The sequence below is a fragment of the Caretta caretta genome, chromosome 4 (genome assembly GCF_965140235.1).
Source record: "Caretta caretta isolate rCarCar2 chromosome 4, rCarCar1.hap1, whole genome shotgun sequence".
Classification (NCBI taxonomy): domain Eukaryota; kingdom Metazoa; phylum Chordata; order Testudines; family Cheloniidae; genus Caretta; species Caretta caretta.
The window spans coordinates 61,978,963-62,006,460 of record NC_134209.1 but is presented as its reverse complement, the minus strand read 5'-3'; the positions used below and the strand labels follow the sequence as shown (position 1 = coordinate 62,006,460).

Sequence of the window (27,498 nt, the reverse complement as noted above, 5' to 3'; positions counted from 1 at the left end):
GGGCGGTGTTTTAAGCACCAAAAGAAATCATTTGTGCAGGCAAGAAGCCAAAAAAACCTATGATGTTTGGTATATCAGCCTAATACAGTACAGTACACTTCATCAAACAAGAACAGTGCCCTATTGGGTTTATCATAGCAATACCCACACTATTTCTGATAAACCTCCTTTATTTTCAGGTTTCAGAGTAGCAGCCGTGTTAGTCTGTATCCGCAAAAAGAAAAGGAGGACTTGTGGCACCCTAGACACTAACAAATTTATTTGAGCGTAAGCTTTCGTGAGCTACAGCTCATGATGGATCCAATGAAGTGAGCTGTAGCTCACGGAAGCTTATGCTCAAATAAATTTGTTTGTCTCTAAGGTGCCACAAGTACTCCTTTTCTTTATTTTCAGGAGTGCTTAACTCAGCTGCAAAAATCTGGCTCTGTGAAATTTAGCATTCAGGATCTCAGGTTTAATTCCCCCCCCCTCACCCCCCCCCCCCCCGACAAAACCTGACGGGGAAAAAATAGACTGAGAAATTCTGAACTTACATGCGCACACAAGAAGCCATAGATGTGAGTGAGGTTTGACTTAAATTTTCTTGTAACTTGAAAATGCTTTCATTTCATTTTAAACTGGAATTTTTGTAGTCCATTAACTGGTAACACATTAGGGCCTATACTGACGATTGTATTAATTCTTTGGGTGAAATCCTGGCTCGAATTAGGTCAATAACAAAACTCAGGTGGGGCCAGGATTTTACCCTTTAAGTGACTATACGTGCCCAAGTTACACCCTTTAGAAAACAGCTATGGCTCACAATGACTGTTTAACAAAAATGTTGGGGCACTTCTAGAACAAGGTCTCCTCCCTGTGCTCACTGTTATTACAGTTTTTGTTTTTGCACAGACCTAATCACTCTAATACCACATACAAGCATCATTTTAATAGTTACGCTTCATTGATAGCCAAACTATAAGAAGAGTATTCTCCTTTAACTTCTTTTGTACCATATGAACCAAACAGGTAAATTAGTTCTGATTTTCATTAAATATTTGGGTTAGATATTTGTGTGCCCATAGATCTTCGTTCAGACTGAACATTATGTTTGAACTTTAATGGTCAGACATTCCAGTTTTTAATGTTTTCAATCTTCCCAGTATCTGTCTGTTACTTTCATGGAACAATAATGGAGCCCTCCAGTGGCCAAACTAATCTTTCCAAGGGATGGAGTTCAAATTCCGCTGAGGTAGTATTTTTATTAACATTCTGTTCATTTCCCCTCATTAATAAGATTCATTTTTACCATTCTTTTCTTAACTTTTGCTCTAGAAAAAGAAAGGATGTCTTGTATTCACAACGTCCAACATGTAAAATAAGCATTTGGTGTCCAGTAAACTACTACTCCATTAAATTATACCCTGGCTTAAAAAAACTTCAGAATTAGATCACATCAAAAATGGTTTAACAATTTCCACACACACAAAAACCCAGCGAAAAATGGTTTTTCATGCATTTGAGATAATTATTCTTAAAAAATTTTGGTTTGGGAAATTTTCATCTTTTCAGTTTTTTTGGTTTCTTTCTCGCATTTTTTCCTTTTTCCCCCCTTTGACTGAAAAATAGGGCGAAAGGTGGAGGAAAGGGGAAAACCAAACACTGAAATCATCAAAGCCAGAACACTTTTAATTGGGGGGTATTTTTAAATAAAAAAAAACAGAACAATACAAAAAATTTTGAAATTATTTTTGGCAAAAGTGGTTTTCAAAAAGGGACATTTTTCAGTATTTTTTTCCATTTTATAATTTTAGCCCATGCTATGCAGAATCCTGCAGGAATGGTCCCAAACACTGCATCTTCCAGTCATGACACAGCATGCTTGGGACCTTTCCTGTAGAATACTAGAGTACTTTTATAAAGGTGTTCTGAAAGGCCAGGGCCTACAGCTCTAGGGCTCCTGGTCATAAACCAGTTGGTTCTTTAATTAATCTGACTCTGTGTACAGCAGCCAACAGAAGCTCCAGAAAGACAATATGTATATGTCCAGCCATTATGCATCTAGAGAGGAGTTTTTCATTTTCGCTCATTATTTTTGGTAAGAATTTTTTTTTAAATTAGAATGTTGAGGGAGAGGATGAAAATAAGTAAAGTCAGGAAATGTTGAGTTTCTACAGGAAATTCTGTCCTTAGCTTGTACCAGGCATAAGGGAAAATCATGCAAAATCCTCTCACTAGTGGCGACTTGGAACTTTGGGAGCGCCTAGGACACAATTTCCTGCAGAATTAATGGTGGGGTTTTCAAAAGCATCTAAAAAAGGTAGGCATCAACTGCCATTGGCTTTCGCTGGAAAATGCAAAAATAGGTGGCACAGATGCCGATTTTCCAATGTGCTGGGGGGTGCTCGACCCCCGGCTCTGCCCCAGGCCCCACCCACACTCCAGCCCTTCCCCCAAGGCTTCTCCTTCCCACCCTACTCTACCCCCCTGAGCACGCACCGTCCCTCCTGCTCCCCCCCCCCGAGTCTCCTGCACATGGTAAAACAGCTGATTACGGCAAGCGAGAGGCACTGGGAGGGAGGGGGAAGCGCTGCTCGGTAGGGCCCGCTGGTGGGCGGGAGGGGATGGGGGCAGCTGATGGGAGGCTGCGCACCCACCATTTTTTCCCCATGAGTGCTCCAGTCAGCACCCGTGATAGGTAGAATCCCAACAGGTTGGTGTTCTGCTGGACGCTTCACCAGGGCATTGCCCCTCAGCTTCCCTGGTGAGGTCCCCTCCCAGCTATCTTCCCAGCCTCTTGCGAGTCGTCCTAGGCCTCTGGTATGTAGGTGTCTGGTAAAATTTCCAAACCCTGTATTACAGGGGAAATCTCAGAACAATGGGTACTGTAATATACAGACACATAAGGAGCACTTCAAGGAAAGAATTTCTGCTCTAACTCAAAATGTCCTGGGTTCTTCTCATTAGGGTGAGGCGAATAAGACTGACTTTATTAATGGCACCCAAAGGAGTCCTCTGTTTTTCCTCTGCTTTGCACCCCTTTCCTTAAGGCCCCATGTTGTGGCCATGGACTTTTTGGCTGAAGGCGACTGGATTTAGAATTTCATAGAATATCAGGGTTGGAAGGGACCTCAGGAGGTCATCTAGTTCAATCCCCTGCTCAAAGTAGGACCAATTCCTGACTAAATTTGTCAGGTTAATCATCCAGGAAGGACTTGCTGCTCAGCAGAGCAAGGAACTCCTCCCCTCCCCACCCTCGGCTGAGTACCTGGCTTCCCCAGCATCCCTAATCCCTGCTAGTCTGGAGACCAAGAAACTGCAGGACTGTGAATCAAATCTGCATCTTCCACCTTGCATTGCAAAATGCAACTCTTGGGTTTTTGGGACTGCTATGTCAGCCCTTTCACTTTATTTTGAAGTATCCTGATAATCAGCATTTTTTTTCATGTGACAGTTTGAGAAGGTCCAGAAAAAGGAAGGAAAAATACATCTGCTAAACAGCATGAGGAAAAATCCCAACCTGATGTCGTCCATATAATTTCTTTTTAACTTTCATATAGCAGGAAACTTTTTCACATAGCAGATTTATACATAATACCAGATGCTTTTCATATGATTTTCCCTCATTTACCTAACCATGTTTGCTAATTAGCAAAGCTGATTATTATTTATCTAGCATCCAGTGAATGCAAAGCACTTCATAGACAAAAAGGACATGCAGTCCCCGCCCCAAAGTGTTTCTCATCTAAATAATCCAACAGGAATTTACAATCTAGGTAATTAAACAAGGATTTGGTACCTCATAATCTGTCTTCCGTTGTTTGGCCCTGCAGGAAAATAAGAATAACTAACTGCGTGTGTTGTTATAATTGCAGGCTAAACCATGAAGACCTTGCTTACTTTTTTCTCAGCCTTTATTGAGGCAAAACTCTGAATGATGAAGTCAGTGAAAAAGCAGTGTGGGGAAGATCCTCAACAGAGTTTGGCCCCCACATGATTGACCGACTTCAATGCTGTGAAGAAGGAAACCCTTATTAAATTCAAATGTCCTCTGCTTGAACATATGGATTGGCCCCTAAAGCAATGAAGGAAGGCAGCTAGAGTTGTCAATCCCTGGGAGACTGATATGAAAGGCTCCGCCCTTCTACATTCTTCTCCATCTTTCTCTGTCTCCACTAGGTGGCTCATGGCACATTCAAGAGCTCCTGGGATCTTTGTCTTTTTTACAAATTATTTCTCTCTTCCTAATAGGAGCAGAGAGGGCAGAGAAATATGGTACTGTGCTCCTATGGATTGGGGACAGGAGTGGGAGCCTAGGGTTTTATTCTTGGCTCTGCCATTTATTTGATATGTGCCCTTGGGCAAGGCACTTAACCCCTCTGCACTTCAGTTCTCCTGCTCTCACACATACACCCTGTTTTCCCCCAAGATCAAGTCCCAATAATTTTGGTTCTAGCCCTGGAGCATTTTGTTTACAGACTAACAAATTAAAAGCAGGTCAGTGCTAGCTGGATCATTGGTATTGCTGCAAGAGGAAAAGGTGGGAATGACTGTGTTTTAAGGAAGAAAATAAGATCATTGGAAGACATTCTGTGAATGCACAGCTGGTTTGTTGTGTAGTTCCAGAGTCTTAAGCAAACTGGTATCTTGTGCTTCATGCCTTTAAGGGGTTTAATAAAGAACTGTGGAGCTCTCAGTGACTCAGCCTTAGATCTTGTTTACCGAGAGCATCTAACAATAGAAAACGCTCTTTTGTTCTTCATGTGTTTATTCAACATTGTTAAAAGGCAACAAGCTCTCAGTGGTGCATGGGACTTGAAAGCTAAATTTAATTTCTATTAGCCAGTAACATATGCTTAGTACACATGGATCTCTGAGATGAAAGCCCATGTGACTGTAACAGGCAGCAGCTATGCATGCTTGCATGTGTGAAAAATACATAGGAGTTTCTCCATCACTAACAGGTAAATGTTAAAAAACTAGTCTGAGCATGTCGTGCATTTACAGGGCAAAGGACAGGAGACATTTTAGATTGAATTATTCTATTTGAGAGTGTTTTGTTTCCAAGGTGTGTGGGTTCTTGGGGTGCCCAGAACTGAGAGCCAACTTGTTACCCTCCCTCCCGCACTTGCAGCAAGAGGGAGGCTTGTATATGCTTAACTGGGGGTCAGCTCTCTAACACCACCAGCCTGCTAGCCATTCAGTCAATCTCCTTTGGGCTGACTGCCGTGACCAGGAACGAGTGTGGAGGAAAGAAAAAAGAGATCTAGATGCATTCTGAACATTTCCAAGTGCCTTTTTTCATTTTTTAGAATTTCACGTTTGATTTTTTTAATAATTATTTTTGTTGTTAAAAGTAGTGACCAAGAGGAGGGGTTTTTTAAAATGCAAGTTGTCGTGTAGTTTAAGCTGCATTCAGTGGCATGGACCGTTCAGATCTTTGTTCTTTCTTTTCTTCCCCTAAAACACACTGCTTTGTGCCATAATAAAAATCAGGGCTTTGAAAACTGCTGGTACTCCATTAGAGATCAGGAAAACATTTTTTTTCTTTCTTATTCTGGACTCCAGTGATGGTTTCTCACTGATGTCATACTGTATACCACCAATGAAATATGGGCTTGAACCTACATTAGTGTTTGATTTTGATTGTCTGACACTTCTTTTTTTTTTCAACTTCTCCTTTCTTTGATTTTGCTGAACAGATTCTTAAAAGCATGATCTTGCACTTATCCCAGGGGCTGAATTGTTACAGAGTGGGGTAGGGTTGGGGGGGGAGGCAGTGTGAATGGTTGTGCCTCACTCTATAGAATTCCAGAGTAGCTGGCTGGTTCTACTAAAACTAGCAGCCACAAAAATAAGTAACCATTTAAGTGATCATCATTAGGTTTCAGAGTTAGCACTCCCACTTGTTGAATGGGAGCAGTTGACACCATTCTTAGAACTATTTTTTTCCGGTTGTCTGAAGATTGTCATACAGTGCTGAATTGGTTCACATTTGAAAGGTTTTTTTCAAAACCATATGGCCTGGAAACTTAATATTTTTAAATGAAACTGTATAGTTTGCAGGAACTGATGGAGTGACCAGAGAAGTGCTGGCATGGGGTGCCTCTTGTGCCAATCCAGCTTTGGCTGCACTCTTCTCTCTCTCATCAGTGAATTTTAACAGAGTATGTTATTAATGATTGTATTATTCATTTAGATTGCACCATAGATGTGCATTGGAATTAGCATACACATAAGAAGATAAATTGTCTGCCCCGAGGAGCTACAATCCGAAATCCTGCCTTGTTTTATGCAGATGCACAAGGAGCCTCTTCTCACACCCAACACACTGATGCAGCAGCAGTAAGGCAGGATTGTAGACTGTTGCTCTCTACAGCAGTAGGTAGGGAGCATGTTCTGTTGCCAGTTTGAGAAGGCGTGGGCAGTGTTAGCTCTCTCGCCCCTTCTGCAAATTCTGCCTTGGGAAGCAGTTGCTGTGGGGAGAACATGCTGGTCCTTCCTTCCAGCACCCTCTGAGCCATCCTGCACCACAGTATCAGGATGGCTCCCGCTCCCTTCACTAGGTTATTAGATTTTTGCTTATCCTCTAATAAGTTGGGACAAAGTCACACCAACTGGGCTGTTTCTCATCTCTCATACACAGAAGGAGTAACTCTACTGAAGACCGTGAAATTCCCTAGTGTAAATCTAATATGGGAAAGAAATCATAACCTCTGAGTATATCTAGTACTGTTTTGCTTAGCTCTTTTCTTATTGGTGAAATAATCATTTAGGTAAATGGGAACCTCTTTGTTGAATTTGTGCTCTAGCTAACAGGAGGTTCTTCAGGAGATAAACTTTAGTAATCCTGTATGACTTCTTTTTTATCTCTAGTTTATTTGCTGTTCAAATACAAAACAGACTAGGGTATCTTTTCAAAGGCTAAAGGTTTAGCTGCACAGCTCCCATACAAGTCAATAGAGGTTTCATGGCTAAATCCTCATTCCATGCTTTGACAGTGTAACTCCTGCTGTCTCTAAGGACAGTTGTAGGAAGAGTGTAACTCAGCTGTTTTCTGTGTGAAAAGAATAGCCACTGCTGTCTAAATGGTTTAACCCTCATGCACTCAGCACCTTGATTAAGACTTCTGCACAATCTGAAATGTACAGTCGCAGCAGCAGTAGCTAGGTTGCTGCTTTACTAGTATTTAGCTATTTGGGCTAAGGATAAAACTGAATGGACCTAAAGAGAAAGGAAGCACTGTAGACTCAGTCAGAAAGTGGTGAAGGCTATGTGAGAATTATAAAAAAAAATTTCATCCATGAAATGATGAGGACCAATTTGACATGCGGCTAATTTAGGACTAAGAAAATTGATTGCACTTCTGTTGCCCATTTTTGCTCAACATATGCCCAAGGGACACTGCATTCTGAGTCTCCTCAGAAACGTATCCTTTAGTGTATTTATATTCACATTTGCTTTGTATCTGCATGTTAAATAAAGAGGGAGATAAATAGAAACATGTAATGAAAATGTTTGCAGGAAAAATCAAGGTTGTTAGGTAAGATGTATGCACCTGTAATTCAGCGTTGGCCATGAAATTTGTGTGCATGTTATATACACAAACAATTTGAGCATCATATTTGGTGTATTTTTAATGCACTTACTCCTGCCTATCTGTCTGTCTAGCTCACTAACTGTGCACTCTTTACTGTATTGATATGTAAAAGACAGGTACATTCTGTGGTTAAAAAGAATATGAAGAATATTGTTTAAAATGAATGTTTGTCCATTTATTGTAATAAAATTAATATTTACATAAAAGTTGTTGAAGTGCAAGCCCTGGATGCTGAAGACCTTTATTTATTATCCACAGCATGGGCTGTGCTAGAACAAACTTCTCTACGCTGCCCTTCCAATGTATCTTAACTCTGAACTGGTGGAGCCAGGGGCTAGGGATGAGTAGACTTATCTACAGTATTCTGTCCTTTTCTTCTTCCACACCCACAGAAACCGTGTCTCTATCCTCTCTCCTGCTCTTCCTTCTTCCTAATAAGACACCTTACACCTTGCCCTTGCCACCTTACCTCGGACTAGAATCCTTGCTATCATCCGAGTCCTCTGATAGTCACATTATTTGCCTGGTTTACTTCTGCTGGAGTCTTTACTGCCCTGCACTGCTGCACAACTTAGCAGGATTGATCAAACACACAGGTGTGACGTCTAGTCACTGGAAGCAAAGTTTCTGTAAGAACCCGCAAAGCTTAATGGGGTAGTGTCTCGGTGGACCATTGGAGATGTTACTGACTTAAAACAGGTTTCACAAAGTGGATTTTTAAATCTCTCTTCTTTTCACAAGGCCCAAGATGGAAGAGCATGACGTGCTTTCTATGTGCAATTGCAATCCAAAATCATTTGGCTACAGCAGGATTCAAGTGATGATCTCTCAGCCTTGGGGGCATCGCCTTCAAAAGGCTGGAGAAAGAAAAATATAAATAGTTTGGGGAGGGGTTGGAGGTGATAAATATCTTAATTAGTTAGAAGTGGCCTTATGTAATGCACTTCTGCTTTGCTCAACCATTTTTCTGTAAAGAGTTTAGCCTTAATCTGTGGAAGGCTATCTCATTCCTTCCACATTTTCTCCCCCGCCCCCATTGCACCTGCAGCCATTGCTAGTCAAAAGCGAACACACACACCCCGAATCTGAGATACAGCAGTTTATTTCATATTCTGTATTCCACACAGAGCAATACTGCTCTTTCTCAAACACCAGCATGTTGTAACTGTTGACTTTCTTTAATAGCCATCACTGCATGTGTAGTAGAGGGAATGTGGAAGGAATGAGAAGTCCATTCACAAGCTAAAGCTGAACTCATAACACACAAATGGTCAAATAAAACAAAAGAGAAGAATGCTTATGCCATCTTGATCATCAAAGGACACAACGAGGACTATTACACCTTTGCCTGGGAGTCAGTCATATCAAATAAAATTACTCAATGTCACTCCAGGGCAAGGGACCTTTACCAGCTGTGATGTTTTAATGAGCTATCCATAGCATCTGGGTGCAGCAATGGAGGTTATAGACTCAGGACTCTCACTCTTGAGACAGAGATACAGAGTGGAGGTGACTGAATCAGGCTCATGCTTGGGCGTAGCTACCGGCGATCTCACGGGAAAGTCATGTTCACCTCGCCCCAGCTAGGGAGGCAGCATGCTGCAACTGCAGAGATGGTGAGAGAGGAAAGGTGGGGCAAGCGCAGAAAAACATGGAAAGAGAGATGGTGGGACAGCCAAACAGATGAGAGGGGAAGTAGGACTCCCTTTGCAGGGAAGGTCAGAATTTAGTCATTGCTTCAGACTTGAGGGCAGATGGATGACAGTTCAGCTCATCTGAGATGGGAAGGGGGGATGGAAAAGGTCAATTTATATATATATATATATATTTGTAAAAGCTTGAGTTATGAGAGTGCTCTGAAGGGAATATTAAGCTGTGTTCTGTTTAGATGCACCTCTTCCACCTGCAAGCTTTACTTTGGGGTTTGAGTGTTTGTTTATTTTTCCTCTGAGAACAAAGGACAGCTACAGAACAGAGCCTCATCCGACTGCATCCAGCAGAACTTCTGGATATGCACACAGTAGTTGCCATAGTTGTCATTCATGCCTTGTAACATAGGGATTGAAATGGCCAGAGCTGGGTTAACAACAGAAAAAGTCAGTGTCAACATGACCATTATGTAGCTGGTAGATGAAAACATCTGTAATAGCAACTGGAGCCATCTTGTCTATGGCCTCACTGATCATCTGACCATCAAGCATAAGGGGAACTGTGTTAAACACTCTGAAGTGTGTTTGACTTTTACAGCCAGATAGGAAACAGAAAGAGAATTTAGTCTCTGAGCTTTTTTTGGAAGAGCAATAAAAGGACTAAACAGCAGCCGTCCTGGTCACTCCCCATACATAATTGAAATAGCTGCCCACTGAAGTCAGAGTGAGATTGGGGGGATGGGGCGGTATAAGTGGCTCTGACTGTTGCTATAACAACAGCACCTTGGTCTAATTTCTTTTGAAAAATGAATTGCTGCTGGTGGGATGAAGCAGAGCAGCTTCTCCCAGCAGATGAAAGCTCTGCCGACAGCCTCAAGTGGCCTGTTGTTTGTGTTTTGGATACCTTGTGCTGTGCCTGCTGCAGCCCTATTGAAAATTTCAAGACTGGTTAGATTAGGCCGTTAGAGCGTGTGCATGCATTTGTGCGTGTTTGTGAGCACACACTCACACCCTTTAGAGTCGCACTCTAGAAACCAACCCACTAAGTTTGACCTTTTCCTGTTCCACAAAGTTCCTCTAATGACATATAAATAATTCTGAGTCCTGCATCACCAAGCCTTCTGCTTTTCTGCTTTGTGGTAGAAACCTGCTGTGAAATGGAATCCCATCAGTGAGGTATTGTTAATAAGAATAATGTCCTACCAGCACGAAGAGGTTTTTATTTTATTTTATGCATCAAGAATTTTTTGCTCTCAGAGAGAAACCTCCAAGCTCCTGCAAATAACCGCTTTATGCAAACTGCAGATTGCATGTCCACGCAACATATTGTTTCTTTGAGGAAGATGGAAGGCGTTTTATAATAGAATATCTTATTCAGGCTTTGTTTTCAGAGGGGAAAGGGGACATACTGCAATTTTATACAAAAGCAGGGTGTTTTTGCCAGTCTATGGCCAATGCAAGACTTCTCAGCCATTCACCATTCCGCAGTCAGGACATGAAAATGAACCTTTGCACTAAAATGGTCTTGTGAGAATATTTTGGTTTTATACCAGAAGAGAAGAGAGATTTCCTCTCCAGCCCAGCTGAGGCAGTCTCAGCTTTCTCTTTTACCCTCTTCAAAGTTTATGACCAGCACATTCACTTTGAGTGCATCATTCATATGGTGTTTCTGTCTAATGTAACTGTTGTTAAGGTGATTTCAAAGTAGGTTGACCAGACAGCAAAATCGGGATAGGAGGTGGGGGGTAATAAGAGCCTATATAAGAAAAAGACCCAAAAATCGGGACTGTCCCTATAAAATGGGACATCTTGGTCACCCTATTTCAAAGTGCAAACAAAGGAAACCACTCAAGTCTTTATTTTTTTGTCTTTTGATTGTGCAATTTGTGTATATCCCAAAATCCTGAAATTGCATTAGGAAAAATCAAACAATTTTAGATGCAAACTTAGAATAGTGTCCACTTGTTTTCATGTGCAACAGTACATGCTTTCTGCACATTAGACATGTGGGGGGAAATGGTTTCCTTGTGGCTCTTTGTTGCAATAAAAAATAAATGTAGTCATTAATATTCATATACTGGTCGTGCTCTTGCTCCCGCTGAAGTCAGTAAGTGTTTGTGTATAGTCAGACAGCCAAGTTTAGGAACATTAGGAAATCTTTTAAGAGTTGGTATTGGCAGGAATGGGTTCGATTTGTTGCTGGTCGTTTAGCACTAATTTGTGTTAGTTTTCATAAACATGTCCATATAATACATGATGGGTTCAGTATAAATCATTTAATGATATAGTGAAACCTGCAAATAGATCTCCTTATTAGCAAACTCATGTTTTAAGTGACCACTTTCAGTCTTTCTAAAAGGACTGAGTACAGTTCAGCACCACATGTCCACCTCTATTAAGCCACATATTTTTGGTACCTTGAGTGACTACTTGACAAGTTAATCTCCGGGGGCGGGGTTGGAACCCAAACCCTAAGTATAATAGCCCTATTCTTAATGCAGGTGTTTGTTATAAGATTATTCTCGGGGAACAAAGGGCCCAGCTCTACAACAGAAATAAGTATGATGGGGAACCTGGTGAGAACAGGGTTGTCCCTTTGCATTGTTAAAAACATACTTCAATCTCGCAAATGTACATCAGACCCAACTGTGTTGTAATCCTGCCTCTGAATCACATTGCCTAAGGGTGTTGCATACTGCAGGGACATGGCTGAAACACAGCTGGGTTCTGCCTACTCTACCGGACCAAACCATATAGTAAACTCTCTCCAAGGACCATTAGTACAGTGAGCAGGTCTTCCAGCAAGGTTGTTCGTACACTGTAGATGGACCCAAGTACTAAGCATGCAGTCACTCAGTGCTAAGGCCCATGGAGAATTTTCTTGTGGGTCTTTGAGCACAGCAACTTCCAGCTCTTTGAAATGCTTACTACTCCAGTGTCCTCTATTGCTCTTTTATCGGCACAGCAAGTTAGGGTCACTTGTTTGTTGGGATTTTGGCAGGGGAGGGAGGCTGGTAAAGGGGAGACAGAGAGGTACTTGTTAACTGAATGTTTAATAGCTGAAATGAAGATGTGTAGAAACTGAGTACAGAGCGTGATGTGTGAATGGCCTGATAATATCAGATACTCTCGCAGCTTCTAGTATTTATTTTAAGTTACTCTATCAGCTGTTTTATTGAAGATCAACTCTTGGAGCCAAAAGAGATTATGACCTTTCTTTTCAAGTTCTGAAGGAGGTAAACTTGGAAATGACTGTTTTTGTACTTGAGAAGAGGTAGTATTACCACATCCATATTATCCTTTGTTGGTTTGTGCGGTCTGAACTAAGGATATATAAAGATCAGTCAAACAAGCTCAATGGCAGTAACACACTGCCACACGCTAGTGACATCAGTTCAAGAACAGCCTGGGGACTCACTCTTTGCCTGGAGCTCTGATGTCACATGGTGGTGATCATCTAGCTTTAAACTTTAGAGGTTATTCTGTTATAAAGCCTCCTTATGGGACCTGATTTTCTGTTGGCACTAGTTTTGGAGGAGGGTGCTTGCTCACAGAGAGCTGCAGTGAGACTGTTGGGGAGGAGTCAAACTATAGGAATGGTGACCCCAGAATTAAGGAGTTAGGGAACCTCAGAACACACTCCAGACCATTCTTCCTGCTGGGGGTAGCTGCACCAAAAGTAACCCAGACGTGTGCAAAAAGAAAAATACCAGAGTGATTGACCCTAATCTAGTCCATCCTGTGGAACTCACCCCGATGAGCTTAGAGTTGGCTTTTGGCTGATGTTTTATCTTGTTTATTTATAAAGAGGTTTGTCTGGTTAGCCAGTTGGAAATGTTAGGACTGCTGACAGATTACAGTGGATGATTGTGTAATCTGCCTGTTGCATTATACGTTCCCTTATTATGTCACCCATGCTTTCTGGTAAAATGTGTTGTAAAAAGGCATAGGACATGGACTGTGGTATTTATACACTGTTCTTTCTTCTTGGGTAACAGGCAACAAACTCCCATGTCTATATGTCAACAGACCCTTACTTAGGAGAGAGAGCCTCTATGTTAATTAGCAACATATTAATCACTTTCCCACTCTGTCCCTTTAAAAATCTCTAATACATTTCAGTGGAGTCAGGAGCTGGGACTGGGGAGAAGAAGCTGATGTTTTGCTTGGGGACTCATAGACTTTCCTTTCCATATTATAAAGGTGACATTATTCCTGTGTAGAGGACCAGCACAAGGTCTGGGCACTGCTAAAGTCCCATTAACACACTATGTGGAGCTCTTAACTGGAACTGTGTGATGCATAGGCCTTGTCTTGAGAATTTTACTCCCAGTAAATAAATGGTTCTGAAGAGTGTACACAGACTGGAGAGGGAGAGTGAGTCAGCAGGATCTTTCTATAAAGGGAGAAGAGACAGTGGCACGTTACTTACTTTTCCACAGCCAGGATGAACTTTTGGGGAGGGAAGGAGATTGGAACTCCCACTTTCCCATTCCAGATAACCAGAGGGATATGAGAAGAAATGAATGCAGTACTTCTCCTCTGAGCAGCAGGAAGGACAAGGGAAGAGGGAGTGTGGCGAGCCCCCCCTCCCCACCCCTGGAATTCTTTGATATGCTGAGGTGACCAAACTTTCCTTCAAGCACCACCAACAGAGGACTCTGGGATGGGAAGTCACTGGAGAAAAAAATTGTCTGAATTTGGAATTGTGGGAAGAAAAAAGTTGAGAACCTCTAGTGTGGGGAAGGGCTGGGAGATGAATGTCCATGATCTTAGTAAAAGTAAAATAGTTAAAAATTGATAAAATCTTCAGTATTTTGTTCTCCATTGTTTTACTATCAAGGATGCAAATGTGTCCTGAACAAGTTCTCTGGAATTGTGACCTCTTCACTTCGTCCACTCCCTGTTCTTTTTGCTTTAGCCAAAGAGGGCTGCTTTTTTAGCCTGGCACTTAAACAACAGACTTAGCATTTGGTGTAGCATGGGGTAGAATTGTAGCTAGTTGCATTGATGGAATATAAATATATCAATCTGAGTTAAAATACTTGTTAACGAGTTAGTTTTTTATGTAAAAGGCTAATTTGGCTGCTTTTGTGGACTTATTTTGTTAAGCGAATATTGCTATTTTATTGGTTTTATTTGTTCTTTATTACTTATATTATGGTAGTACCTAGCGGTGCTGTACAAACTTTTTTTTATATAATTTTTTTTATCTCTGAGTATCTGAATCAGTTCAATGTCATATAAAGTGCTAACGATCTTTCTTTTTTTAAAGTTCATATATTTTTTACTATATTTAAGACCAACTTCCAATATATCTCTGATTAATAGATAGAGCAATAGAGCAAAGTGCTGATTAGACAAATGATTCATTTTAAAAGTTTTGTCTAAAAACATCAAAGAAAACAGTTCATGTGTTTGGAATGGCAGTATTTATACTGTAAATAATTTTCTAGAAACAAAGATTTTCAGAAATGATTAGTGATTTTTTTTTGACTCAGTTTTTGGGTGCCCAACTTGAGGCTAGCTTACAGGAGCCTGATTTTCAGGGGGCAAATGCTTAGCACTTTTTGAAAATGAAGCTACTTTAAGGTGTCTCGCTACTTTGGGCACCCAAAAATGGAAGCACCCAAAATCCCTAGTCACATTTGAAAATGTTGGCCAGTCTCTTTATTTTTAGTGATTAACATAGCAGCCTAACCTTTATAGTAAAACCCCTCGAACGGCAAACTAAACAGCAGTGCACCAATAGGTGGGATTCTGCACCTCATATTCAGGATCAGGTTTCTTTGTTTGTTTCAAACCCTCTTTTCCAATTTGTCTGACCTCTGAGGCATAAGGCGAAAACCAAGGACTTTTCCAATTCAGCATTTCTAAAATCTGTAGGATGCAAGGGGGAAAGCTACTGTTGCAAAGTTCATAACATGGTTGTATGAAAGATAAATTTGTGTAAGTGGCTTATTTGGTTTTTATTTTTTTCTTTCTTTTCTTCCTTCAAGCTACAAGAGACAGTAAAGAGGAAACTGGAAGGAGCGCGTTCACCCCTCAATGGAGAGCAGCAGAATGGTGTCTGTGATGGTAGTTTCTCTCCAACCAGCAAGCGGATACGGAAGGATGTACCAGGAATCGATACAATCAATAGCTTGCCCAATAACTTGCCTTTGCCTTCTGTTTCTCCTCTTCACCAGCTTGACATGAAGCCTTCCTTACCCCTGCAGAAGAGTGGAACTCATGCTAGTGGTCTGGAAGACTTGGGTAAAAATGGTGGACTTCCAGAGATAAAGCTCCCAGTTAATGGTTGCAGTGAGCTTGAGGACAGTTTTAACATCCTGCAAAACAAGGAACTAAAACAAGAACCTTTGGATGACCCCACCTGCATAGACACTTCTGAAACATCCCTTTCGAATCAAAACAAGCTTTTCTCAGACATTAATCTGAATGATCAAGAGTGGCAGGAGTTAATAGATGAGCTGGCCAACACTGTACCAGAAGATGACATACAAGATTTGTTCAATGAAGACTTTGAAGAGAAGAAGGAACCAGAATTTCCAAGGCCTACCGCTGATACTCAAGAAAGTGCAAGCGTTAAGAGTGATCCATCTCATTCTCCATTTGCTCACGTACCAATGGGGTCTCCTCAGGTGAGGCCTTCTTCGTCAGGCCCTCCATTTTCAAATGTCTCCACAGCTTCTAGTATAACTTCTGTATCCAGTGCTCCACCAGCTCCTATCCCTGCCAGCTCACCAGCAAATTGTGTTGTTCAGTCACCCCAAACTCCCAACCAAGCCCATACTCCAGGTCAAACTCAGTCACGACCTGGAAATGGTTATCTTATTAATCCAGCAGCAGTGACTGTCGCGGGTTCAGGGCCTGGTCCTGTGGCTATACCCAGTGCTGACTTGTCTCCAGCCGAACAGCTCAAACAAATGGCAGCACAGCAGCAACAAAGAGCTAAACTCATGCAGCAGAAGCAGCAGCAGCAGCATCCAAATCAAGCATCAAGCTGGTCACCTGTGGGACCTCCATCTAGTCCGTATGGAGGACCCTTCAGTGCAGACAAACCAAATAGTCCAATGATGTATCCCCAAGCCTTTAACAACCAAAATCCTATAGTGCCTCCTATGGCAAATAATCCACAGAAGACCACAATGAATAACTACCTCCCTCAAAATCACATGAATATGATCAATCAACAGACAAATAATTTGGGTACAAACTCTTTAAGCAAGCAGCCCAATATGCTTACTTATGGCAACACTAAACCTCTGACTCATTTTAATGCTGAATTGAGTCAGAGAATGACCCCACCAGTGGCCAATCCCAGCAAGAACCCCATGATGCCATACATACAGCAGCAACAGTCCCAGCAGCCACAGATGCAAGCTCAAATGACACACCTGAGTGAGGAACAGAAACGAATGCTTATTATGAAGCAGAAAGGAATGATGAATCAACCAATTGCATATGCAACACTTCCTTCCCTTGGCCAGGTAAGCACGAATACAGGACACACTTTGAATAATGCACGTGTAGCATTTTGTAGACAAGCAAGGAGAGAGTAGCACAAAGCTTCAGCGTTCACAGCTCCTCATATGTCTATGTTCTCTTTCTTTAAATGGAGGGGTTTCTTTGCAGCAGCTTCTTGTTTTCAGTGTGACATCAAATTAATGCTTTTATTGTGAGCAGACATACTCTGTCTGTGTATCCGCTGATGAGGGCTTGGCAGGGAGGGTATGGAGAAGATTAGTTTTAAAGTCTCATCTCCTCTGAGAGCTTGTCACACCCTCTGTGTAATGGGACACTTTGTACCTTTGCATCCGGTACCCTTGTATTGTTTAATTTTTAGAATGTTAACATCTTAAGAGGAGGTTTAGCAGTGTCACTTTTCCCTCAATGGTGGGCAAGTAAAGGGAGGCTCAAGCCGTCTTGAAGCAGAGTATTTAGAAAGGATGTGGCCAAGTGGCATGAATTGGCAATGGAAGAGCCTTCAAGATGCTGAATGCCCTCAACTCCTATTTGAGGGAGTAAATAGCAGTTGAAGGTATTTAGCACCTCATGGGATCATGCCCAAACTGAGGTTATTTATGGCGTGACTTCGAAGTGATCCTCAATTGCCCCTTTTTAATGTATTTTCGTTTTCCAGTCCTCTCCAATGTCTCCAATGTCTCGCATAAAGTCCTCTCCAGTGGCTTGCCCAGTGATTTAGCTCTTAGGGATAAGCTTTACCTACTTGGCTTGACTGAGTTTCCATTACCTTCTCACTTTAAACCCCTGTGGGGCTGGTGTTCTGAGGTTTAGGGGATACACAAGCAGATGGATCTAAAATAATTGAGTTAAATACCAACAATAGAAAGACCAAGTAACATTATGGGTCAGCCAGATTGAGAGCCCTTCATTCACACTAAAAACCTTCAGTAAAACTACTGCTGTGCATAAGTGTTCACCAGAGTGACTATTTGAGTGTTGTTCATGTTTGAGTGTTGTTTTGTTAATTTTAAAAAGAACTACAGAAAATAATCAACTGTTTTATAACCAGTCCAGGCCTACAGTTAATGTGATACATTTCATGGAAGGTATGCCACCAAAGAGTGTCAGGAATTGTGATGTAATGATATGCTAATAGAATTGTCTATTGTTAGTTTTAGTCCAAACAGCTTTTACTAAATTAGCTGTTTCCACAACCACCTACAATAAGTGCTTCCTTTTCAGCATAGTTTGAGATAATTAATTGTGACTCACATTGCTAATGCACATGTGAATATAGCGGGGTTTTACATTTCCTTAACCCGATGAGTTCTGGAATCTACCAACAGGGGGAGCATATCTTTTCCACCATAGAGCCCTTCACATGTTGTTTAAAGTGAACTGCAAAGCTAAAAGAAATGTGCTGGTGCCTTTCATGTTGTTCATGATTCATGACGATAGTTAAAAGGTTTGTTCTTCTGCTTGTCTTTTGCATTAGAAATTACAGGTCCAACTTCTCTGTTTTTGGTGAAGGCCTGTCTAAAGAAATAGTGGGATAATGACATCAAAACAGACTGAAATCTGAGCTACAGCTTTTCCAGCCTTTCACTGAGAGGGAAAGGGATGTTTAGCCAGACTGTCTAATACTTTGTGGTTTCTTTTCTTTGTTGGTTTGTTTTCAAACCTGTTTGAATTAAACACCTATCAAACAGTTAGGAGAAAAGCTGCCACTGTGAAAGATTTAACATCCCTTCACTTGAAGGCTGAGAAATCTGTAGTGCAGATTTTACCTTTACAAATATATCACTCTCTCATTACAGTTCTCCAGCAAGAGCAGGGAAGTCAAGTTTTCATATTCCTGTTGTTGTTATGGTTTAAAAAATTCAGAAAACCCTCTTTAACAAACAAAGCACTGAAGGCATCTTTGTAGTTTAGAAGAAGGCAACATTGGGGGGGTACCAGAAATGTTTTAAAAAAACATTTGCGTTTCACCTTTAAATGACCTGACCAGAAATAGAGACCTATTGCTTCCATATTGAAAGGTCCCTCCAGTCCCATGGGCCAGTTAAGGTGCATGTATAGAAAAGGTTCAAAGAGGTGGGGAAGGTAAAATAATAGATTTTCAGCTGAAAGGTATTTCCCTACTCCTTTCCTTACTGCTTCCCTGAAGATAACTTTTCTATGGAAAACTGGAAAGCTGTTGTTATTCTGAGGTCTGCTCATTCAGGAGTGGATTGTTTCACACAATGATGGGAAAAGATCTGTTGATAATATTGAGCCAAATCCAGATGTTGAGCTACTGCTACAGACTCCAGGATACAGAGAGAGACAAAGGTGCTAGAATCTTAGATCAGACCCAGATTATAGGTAAACATAATGAAAAACTCTTATGTTGCTGTTTGAAACAAATTTCAAAATGTAAATAAATGTGTGCCTATATCTTTCTGTGAGTTTATAATTGGTACTCTCTGACTGTAATTTTTTTACCTCTGGCATGTATTCATATGTTTTATAGATCTATATTTTGTAGTGTGTGTATCAGGATTATTTAAAAACAAAGGACAAGAGATACTGCTATACTAGTTGGGTCACATGAGCTTATATTCATATTGCATGGCTGGTACAATGTTTGCCAGGGCTGAGCCCCCGCACCTCTGGGCTAGGCAGTTCATAGCCCTGGCACCTCTGGTCTTGGCATGTCAGTTATGAAAGTAAAAAAAATTACTGGAACCCTAGCGTCTCTTTCATTATAAATTAAGCACGACTGGTACAGAAGTTTATTCAACAGATTATGTACATACAAAAATCTTGAGTATTATTTCTATATTGGCATAAAATTAGAGTATATAGATAGGCTTAAATCCATACACATCTGCATCTATGTAATTCTGTTTATAATAAATAGAACATCTACACATATTTACCACTTGCATCATTCACTGTTCATAACATGTACACCATTTTATCAGCAAAGTTGGGGCTAATAAGCATTCTGTGGAGAGGTCACAAGCCTATCTGACCTTTCTATTAACATGTCAGTCTGGCTGGTGCTCTGGCCCTGTTTTCTAGGCTTTGATGAACCTTATTAATTATGTTTAGAAGAAAAGGTGTGCAGCTAGAGAGGAATCCATTTAGCTCAACATGAACGTGAGTAATTGGACAACTGGCAGAGTGTTAAATTGGTGGTAGTGAGAGAAACTTACGTATAACAAACATTCTTGCATGCACAAAGGCAGTAGAACTTCTCTTAATGAGCTCCTCCATTTCTGCATTTACCACCTGTGATGATTTGGGGAATCTGTCTCTGTATAACTTAAGAATTCTGTTTTTGTTATGAAATTGTACTACAGAATGCCTCTAGGTGGTTGTGGAATCCAACCTTTGCTGACGGGGGCTGTAGCAAATACAGAGAGTTTGACCAAGTTTCTCTGCTGGGGGCTGATGAAATGGACAGTGGAAAATCACCAGTGGAACAACAACAAACCCCAGGTGTTGGTAGGGGGACATTTAACTCAAGGGAATCTCACAAAGCCACACAGGAAGCTTTGGGCAGGAGAGAGTGGGGCATGCTTTTGTAGCAATGTTTAACAAAGGGGGAAGCCAAAGTCAGAGAAAGCTAGCTGACCTAGAGAGGTTCAGTGATCCTGAAGAAAAGCAACGAGCTGCAGGGGAAGGATCCTGGATACTCCAGAAGACTCTGCCCAATCCTAGAGAATGTTCCAGAGTGATGAGGAACATGGGGCACGGAAAATGCATATGTGTGTTTATTATTCTGTCTAGATCTGTGTATTTCTTGGGCTACCAAGTACAGAGTAAAGGTGTTTTAGAATCTTGTGCAAAGTCTGTCTATTTGGTTTCATTCTCATGTGCCCCTGAAGAGCAAAACTGTGAACCCAGAGTGCCCACAAGTCTGGTATTATGGGAGAGGGTGTGTTTAAGGTAGGGGGAAATCTGAGAGGTTATCAGTGGTCCCAGGAGGTGGGCATTTGGAGCATGGGGTCTCAGCTGCGAGGAGGAGGTGGTGCTAGACAGAGGCTCTTCACCCCAAGCATGTGCCTAGAGACCCCAGCCAGGGGCAGCGCCTGATCTCTCTTCAGACTCAGGAGGCTTAAAGAGCACATAAGGCTACTGAGATGGGCTCCAAACACAACAGCCTAGGGAGTGTCCTGCCAGAGTGGGAGCTCTATCAGGGCTGTGTATGTGACAACACCATTGGATATTGTTCCTGGTAAGTGTACTAGTAATGATTCACTGTGCAGTTAAAAGCCTGAAGCAGGCAGTAGTAGTGTTTGGAACAAACTGCCACCAAAGCTGAAAAAGTCATAATCCTTGGAACATACACACTCTGGCACTTCAAGTCCTATGTTTTATACTAGTCCTAGTTCTGTTATAATGGGCACTTTGTATTTTTCTTAAAGCTAACTAGTATTGGGTTGCAAGAGTGCTACCTTCCCCCCAAACTGCCTCACCCAGAGGGACCACCTGTTAAGTATACATTTTCACTACAGTTACTGGGGCTCTTACTGGGTGTTACTCCTAACTCCACTCCAATCTATACACAAAATCCTCTCACCTGAGTTTAGTGCTTTTAGCTGGGGCTAGCTGGCTCACTTGGGGCTGTAGGCTAAATCCCAGGTACCACTTTCATTTAGGCTGGTAACCCACCCACTTTGTAGTGAGGACAGAGGCTAAACCACTCTCACGCTGATAGTCCCTTCCCACAATTCCCCCACAGTACCCCGAAGGGCTGACAAGTTCTCCCACAGTTTGTTGGGAAAGGTTCACAGAGTGCCTCAGTTTACTGCAGCAGAAAGAACCATGGGGTATGGCCTCAGAAATCAGAGCAACACACACAAGGGAGTTCAGTTCTGTTGAGGAGTAACTCATTGTGACTGCTGACACCCAGGCTCGGCTAAGTTGGGTGCCGATCACCTGAGCAAACTCTGCAGTGAAGCCCTACTTTAGGGGTGAGAGGTTAGTTCAATCTGTATGCCACTTAATTCCTTGGGTTCTGCTGTGACTGCTAACAAGATTGACAATCAGTGCCAGTTATGATAATGGTTTATAGGGAGGCTTGTTTACTGGGAATTAGATTGAGATTGCTCACCTATTACATGTAAACCACCAGAAACCCTTTAATGGTAATACTTTTGATCTCTAGGTCCCTAGTTCATAATCCAGCCCAGGCTGGTACTGAGTCAAAGGCTCTCCACCCCTTTGCTCATTCTATATATTTTCTTTTTACTTTGAGCCAGGACAGTGGAGATATGCTCTTGTTATGCAGGAATTGGTGTAAATTAAGAGCGAAATTTCTCTTCAGTCCTTTATAACATGTAGAGTTCAATGAGACTTTGCAAATTAATAAAGTCAGACTTTCTTCACCTGACAGCCTCAAGATTATCTGCAGTCCTATTTCCATTTTATACCCCTCCTCCTCCAAAAAAAGGTTGACCTCCCTGGCCTGCTTTTAATATAAGGAGATTTTAGTAGTAGGAAAATGCTAACTCTGCAGTTGCACTGGTTTTCAGGATAAAGTAATTTCTTAGGCCCTAATTCAGGTGGCTGCTTAAGCACATAGCTAATTTTAAGAACATGTGCAGTTCCACTGATTTCAGTGGGACAACTCACATGCTTCAGCTTAGGCATGTGCTTAATTATCTTGTTGAGTTGGGGCCAAAGTGCAGGGTAGCGATGACTAAAGAGGAGAAATATGGTAACAGTAAAAAGAATGAGGAGTACTTGTGGTACCTTAGAGACTAACAAATTTATTTGGGCATAAGCTTTCGTGGGCTAAAACCCACTTCATCAGATGTATGGAGTGGAAAATACAGTCAGAAGATATATATATACAGAGAACATGAAAAGATGGGGGAAACCATATTCACTTTAGTAGGATGTTTACATATCTGGGTAATCCGGGTTTGCAGAGCTGACCCATTGATTTCAGGGTAACACAGTTAAACCTGTGCGTGTTTGCAGAATTGTAGCTTTAGTCAAGTAACTTCAGTGATGATCTTGATTGGGCGTACAATCCAGATTACCCTGAAATCGGGATTTAACAAAACCAGTGTGTACTCTGAGCCATTTTACCCTGTGTATCGGGAAGATTGTCAATCACGCCTGTATTTCAGAATCATTAAATTTCCCTTTTCTTTGGAAATTAAAAAAAAAAAAAAAGCTTTGAACTCTTCAGTATAAATGTAAATTGTATAGGGGAAATAAGCATAACAGAATAGATCTTGTATGACTAGTACAAAATCAAACATTTGGAACTGAGAGAGCTGTCAGAAGTTAGTATGAGAAGGTGGAAGGAGGCCAAAGCAAAAGAGAATTCTCTGTGGATGTACAAAAAATTTATAAACTTCTGATTCTTCACCCTGATGAGGTTGTGAGGATGCTGTGGCTATTCTATCAGATACCTTGTTTGAAATTAGAAGTATATGGGGGAGGAGGGAAGAAATAACACCGCATAGAAAGAATCCCTTGAGATTTGCTTTTTTATCTTTTTGTTTTAACTTTGAAGAGGTATAGTTGATTCAGTCAGTCTTTTTGTGTGTGAGTGAGAAAACGGCCTTTGTATCCATAGATCATTTCTAAAATGTAACTAGCTCTACTATTTTAACTGAAAAAAACCCATAGAACTGTGAAAGAGATCTTTGCTTTCTTTTAAGATTGTCTTGGTTTTGAATACAATGCCTTTTATACCTAGACCAAAACAGTCATTCAAATTTCTATGAAATCTGAAATTATAGAAGAAGGTCCCCACACTTGCTCTTGGTGCTTCCAGGGATAGCATAGACAACAGGCAGACTCTGCTCCAAGGAGGCATACGATTGGAATAGCAAAAATTTGGCAGTTTGGAATTTTGAGGAGCACTTGCCAAACAACCTGAGGAAATGTAGAGACTTCATGTTTGGCTCCAGCCACAGCTTTCAAGAAAGTCTCCTGTTATCTTCATTGGGCCTCGCTTTTACAAACACCAAAATTCAACTAAAATTCACTCTTCAGAAATCACAGACAGGGAGGAAACAATTCATTGATGCAGAGCTATATGGGTAACATAAAATCACCTATCTACATGTGTTTAGTGAGCAGGCAAGGAGCATTTGAGAACCTTCATATTCAAGAATGGACTGGTTAAATTCCTGGTTTGAATTCTACATGTTCCCATTTTATTTGTAGTTAAGGCTTCACAGTTTCTCCTCCTCTTATCCAACATGCACCACCATCTCCACATACAGTAACTCCTCACTTAACGTCCTCCTGCTTAACGTTGTTTCGAAGTTACGTCACTGCTCCATTAGGGAACATGCTCATTTAAAGTTGTGCAGTGCTCCCCTATAACGTCGTTTGGCTGCCTGCTCTGTCCACTGCTTGTAGGAGTCTCTGGAAGAGCAACGACTTTATAAGGGAGCATTGCACAAGTTCCTCTTCTCCGCCTCCTCCCCCTCCCTCTCAGCGCTTCCCCCGCCGCCAAAGCTGGTTGGCAACGCTTAGGACTTTCTGGGAAGGAGGAGGAGGAGCGGGGATGCGGCGTGCTCCAGAGAGGAGATGGAGTGGGGGTGGGAAGAGGTGGGCCTAGAGTGGAGCGGGGACGGGAAGAGGCGAGCCTGGAGCATCCCCCGGCAAAGTCTGCGCCTGTTCTGGACGGAAGCTGCCTCTGCTTGCAAGGTGCTTCCTAGCCTGCAGCAGGCTGTGCCTGTGTGGGGTAAGCCAGGGGCACCTCCCCACCACAGTACTGTACAGTATATAATGCCTTTTTCTGCCCCCCCCAACTTTCCTTGGAACCTAACCCCCCGCATTTACATTAAATCTTATGGGAAAATGGGATTCGTTTAACATTGTTTCACTTAAAGTTGCATTTTTCAGGAACATAACTACAACATTAAGTGAAGGGTTACTGTATGTACTTCTGAGAAGTCTCATTGGTGACTTCAAGATTTTACATAACTCTTGCCTGTGTATCTCTCTTGACTTAACCTGATCCCTGTGTCTGCTGTCTGTCATCCTGTCTGACTCAGCTCCCAGTTAAATCACAACTTTAGACAGTGTTTCAAAATCTGAAGTTGTTCTCGGTAAAAAAAGATTTTATACTCTTTGTCTCAAGCCATGAACTCTATCACTATTCTTAACTTTTACTCCAGGCTAGACATTTAGAAGGAGTTCTTGATCCTAGACTTGGATTTTCCTTCGAAATCTCCCTTGTCTATAAATTGGCTTATCAGTAGCTCCAGAACATTGCTGGAAATCATCCTTAACCCTAATGTTACTGAAATCTGTATTCTTTCTCCAATTGTTTTCCATCTCCATTGTTGCAATTCCCTCTTTTATTTACTACGGAAGAGCATAGGGATAGGGTAGTATCCCTTAAAATAGTTTCTGAGTCCTCAAGTCATGCTCGCTGTGTTCTCTGTTGTAGAAGCTGCCTCAAATCAGTAGTATGTACGTATCTGGACATAGCATGCTTGTTTATATTTCATAAACACTGTTTTGGGGATGGAAGTGTTCCCACGGTTTCTTCATATTGCTGCTGTTGTGTAAAGAGCAAAAGAGACAACATCTTCCAAATTCCTCTGAAAACTTCAGAGGATCCAAAAAGTGGTAACCACTCTTCACTTGTGTTTTAGGAAGCCTGACCATATTACCCCTCCAAGTGGCCATCATGGTTTCTAATTCAAAACTGCCTTCCTGTTTTTTTAACACTCTCCATGGCTTTGCTCCATTCTACCTCTCTGACTGTGTATTCAAGGATTGGGGAGCATAGGAAAACAGCATATAATATTTTGCACTTCAGTGGCAGCTTTCATGTCAGGATCTTTATTTGCATTACAAATATTGATTAATTAAACCGTAGAAGCACCCCTGTCTGATAGGAAAGTATTAATATCTTTGTTTTACAGAGGGAGGGAATAAGGCAAAGAGATGTTAAATGACCTGCCCAAAGCCATGCAGGAAGTCTGTGGAAAAGCTAATATAACTTAATAAAATACATTCCTGTGATCAGAATTATGTTCAGATCATTAGTGTCAAGGTGAGAATGCAGCTCACCTGCTGTTTCCCCCTCTTACCAATTCACTCTTCATTCCCATTCTTGGCCCTCCCCTCTTTTCCTGACTCTCCAGACTCCTGACTCTGTTTTCTCTTTAAACATGACTTCCATACTCAGCTGAATGTACAGCTTGAGTCAGAGTCCTTTTTAACTAGCATTTTGTTTGGGAGAAAAAGTTCACAACATTTACAATTTTTCATTTTGCCTGTTTTTTTGTTTTTGTTTTCCTTATTCTAATTTCCTAGCCCAGTTTCAGGGCATTTCCATGTTTTGAATTTATCCATACTGCTTATCATTATTGGACACACTAATTCAAGTCACAAAACTAGATTACCATTTTTTTCAGATTCACAAATACCTTATCTGAATCAAAAATCCAAATCTGAATGTATCTAAAATTTAGCTCACCTGTGCTACACTGTATTGCCAACCCTAAGTGTTCAGCAATCATGAGATTGTCTTCAAATCATGAGAATTTTTTAAAATAATAACTATGGCATTTTTTTTTATTTGCCTCTGCCTTTAGGGTTAAAGTTTCCAAGCTTTTCTCCACAAATACGTGGGACAGAAACATTTTCTTTCTTTCTTGTCCAAATATTGCAAGACTTATGATAAAACTTCGAGATGGCAGCACTGATACTAACCTTTCACTCCACAAATTGCTGTGTCTTCCATTCTCACTTCACTAGTCCGTAAGGTCATCTGTAGTTTTCTCTCTTTCTTTTATTTTGACTAATCTATTCTGTCTTCACATATCTTTTCTTCCCTTTTTTCCTGTCCGCATGTCTGATCCTGTCTCTGGAAAGCGTTTCTCCATCTCTTTCTCAACTGTTTTGTGTTACTACTTATGAAGGATACTATATAAAAATAAATTGTATTGTTTCCAAGTTGCTGACTTCAGTAGGGACAGGGATGAAGAAATTGCTCAGCAAATGGACAGATAGAGGGTGGATCTGATTTGCTTCATCTGGGCAACAAGAAAAAAGCATTTTATGCATTAACTAGACACTTCTGCTAGCAATAATAATAAAATGGTCACCACTTTCTGATTGGATATAAGAATGAAGTTGCAGATCTAAAGAAGCTCGCCCCTTTGCAGAATTCTCTTCTTCCTTTCATCACCATCTCCAACTCCTGCACATTCAATTCTAAAGGGGGGCTTCCCACTGAAGCAAATAAAAGTTGGATTGAGCCCCATATGATTAAAGCAACTTTGGTATGTGAAGGACTACAATGGAAAGAGCAGGGAACATTCTATAATTGTCTACCCATATCTGGTATGTGTGGATCCCACCAGGTTATCACCTTCAAATAAACCAATAAGGAGTAGCAAACATGGAAGAATGTCTATATTATATGGAGGGGCAGGGATTTACTTTGAAGGGTTTCTACACTTTTTATGTTTGTGCTCTTTAACAATGAAATAGTAATTCCTGTTTTGAGATGGAAGACCCACTTATACTGGGTTTCCCCCCAGCTTTTTAATGTATTTGTAAAATAATAAATAAGGCTTTAATCCTACTTTAGATATTAGTAAGGGGCTTTAGATTTCTGAGAGAACTGGAGCCTCAATGCTTATTAGGCTGAACATAGATAATTATACTTGGACTGCCTTTCAGTCACTGTTTCAGTCCTGGACTGTACCTGTCAGTTCATATGTCTGTGTTGATGATGTTAAATAAGTCGTTCTTGTTTTATGTGGGCTCCTTTGACAATATCACCTGGCTTGGAACTAAACAGCAATAAATTCTTTTGTC

General features: G+C 41.2%; 1 protein-coding gene across 5 annotated transcripts in view; it reads left to right on the top strand.

The window, feature by feature from the left end:
* The window catches only part of MAML3 (mastermind like transcriptional coactivator 3), a 391,103-nt gene that overhangs the window by 230,186 nt on the left and 133,419 nt on the right, over positions 1–27,498 (top strand). For all 5 annotated transcript variants that reach the window (XM_075127682.1, XM_075127680.1, XM_075127679.1 and 2 more), the window contains one exon: positions 15,228–16,718. In XM_075127682.1, coding sequence (XP_074983783.1) covers positions 15,423–16,718 — 1,296 coding nt within the window. In that variant the 5' untranslated portion in view covers positions 15,228–15,422. The remainder of the gene's footprint in view (positions 1–15,227; positions 16,719–27,498) is intronic.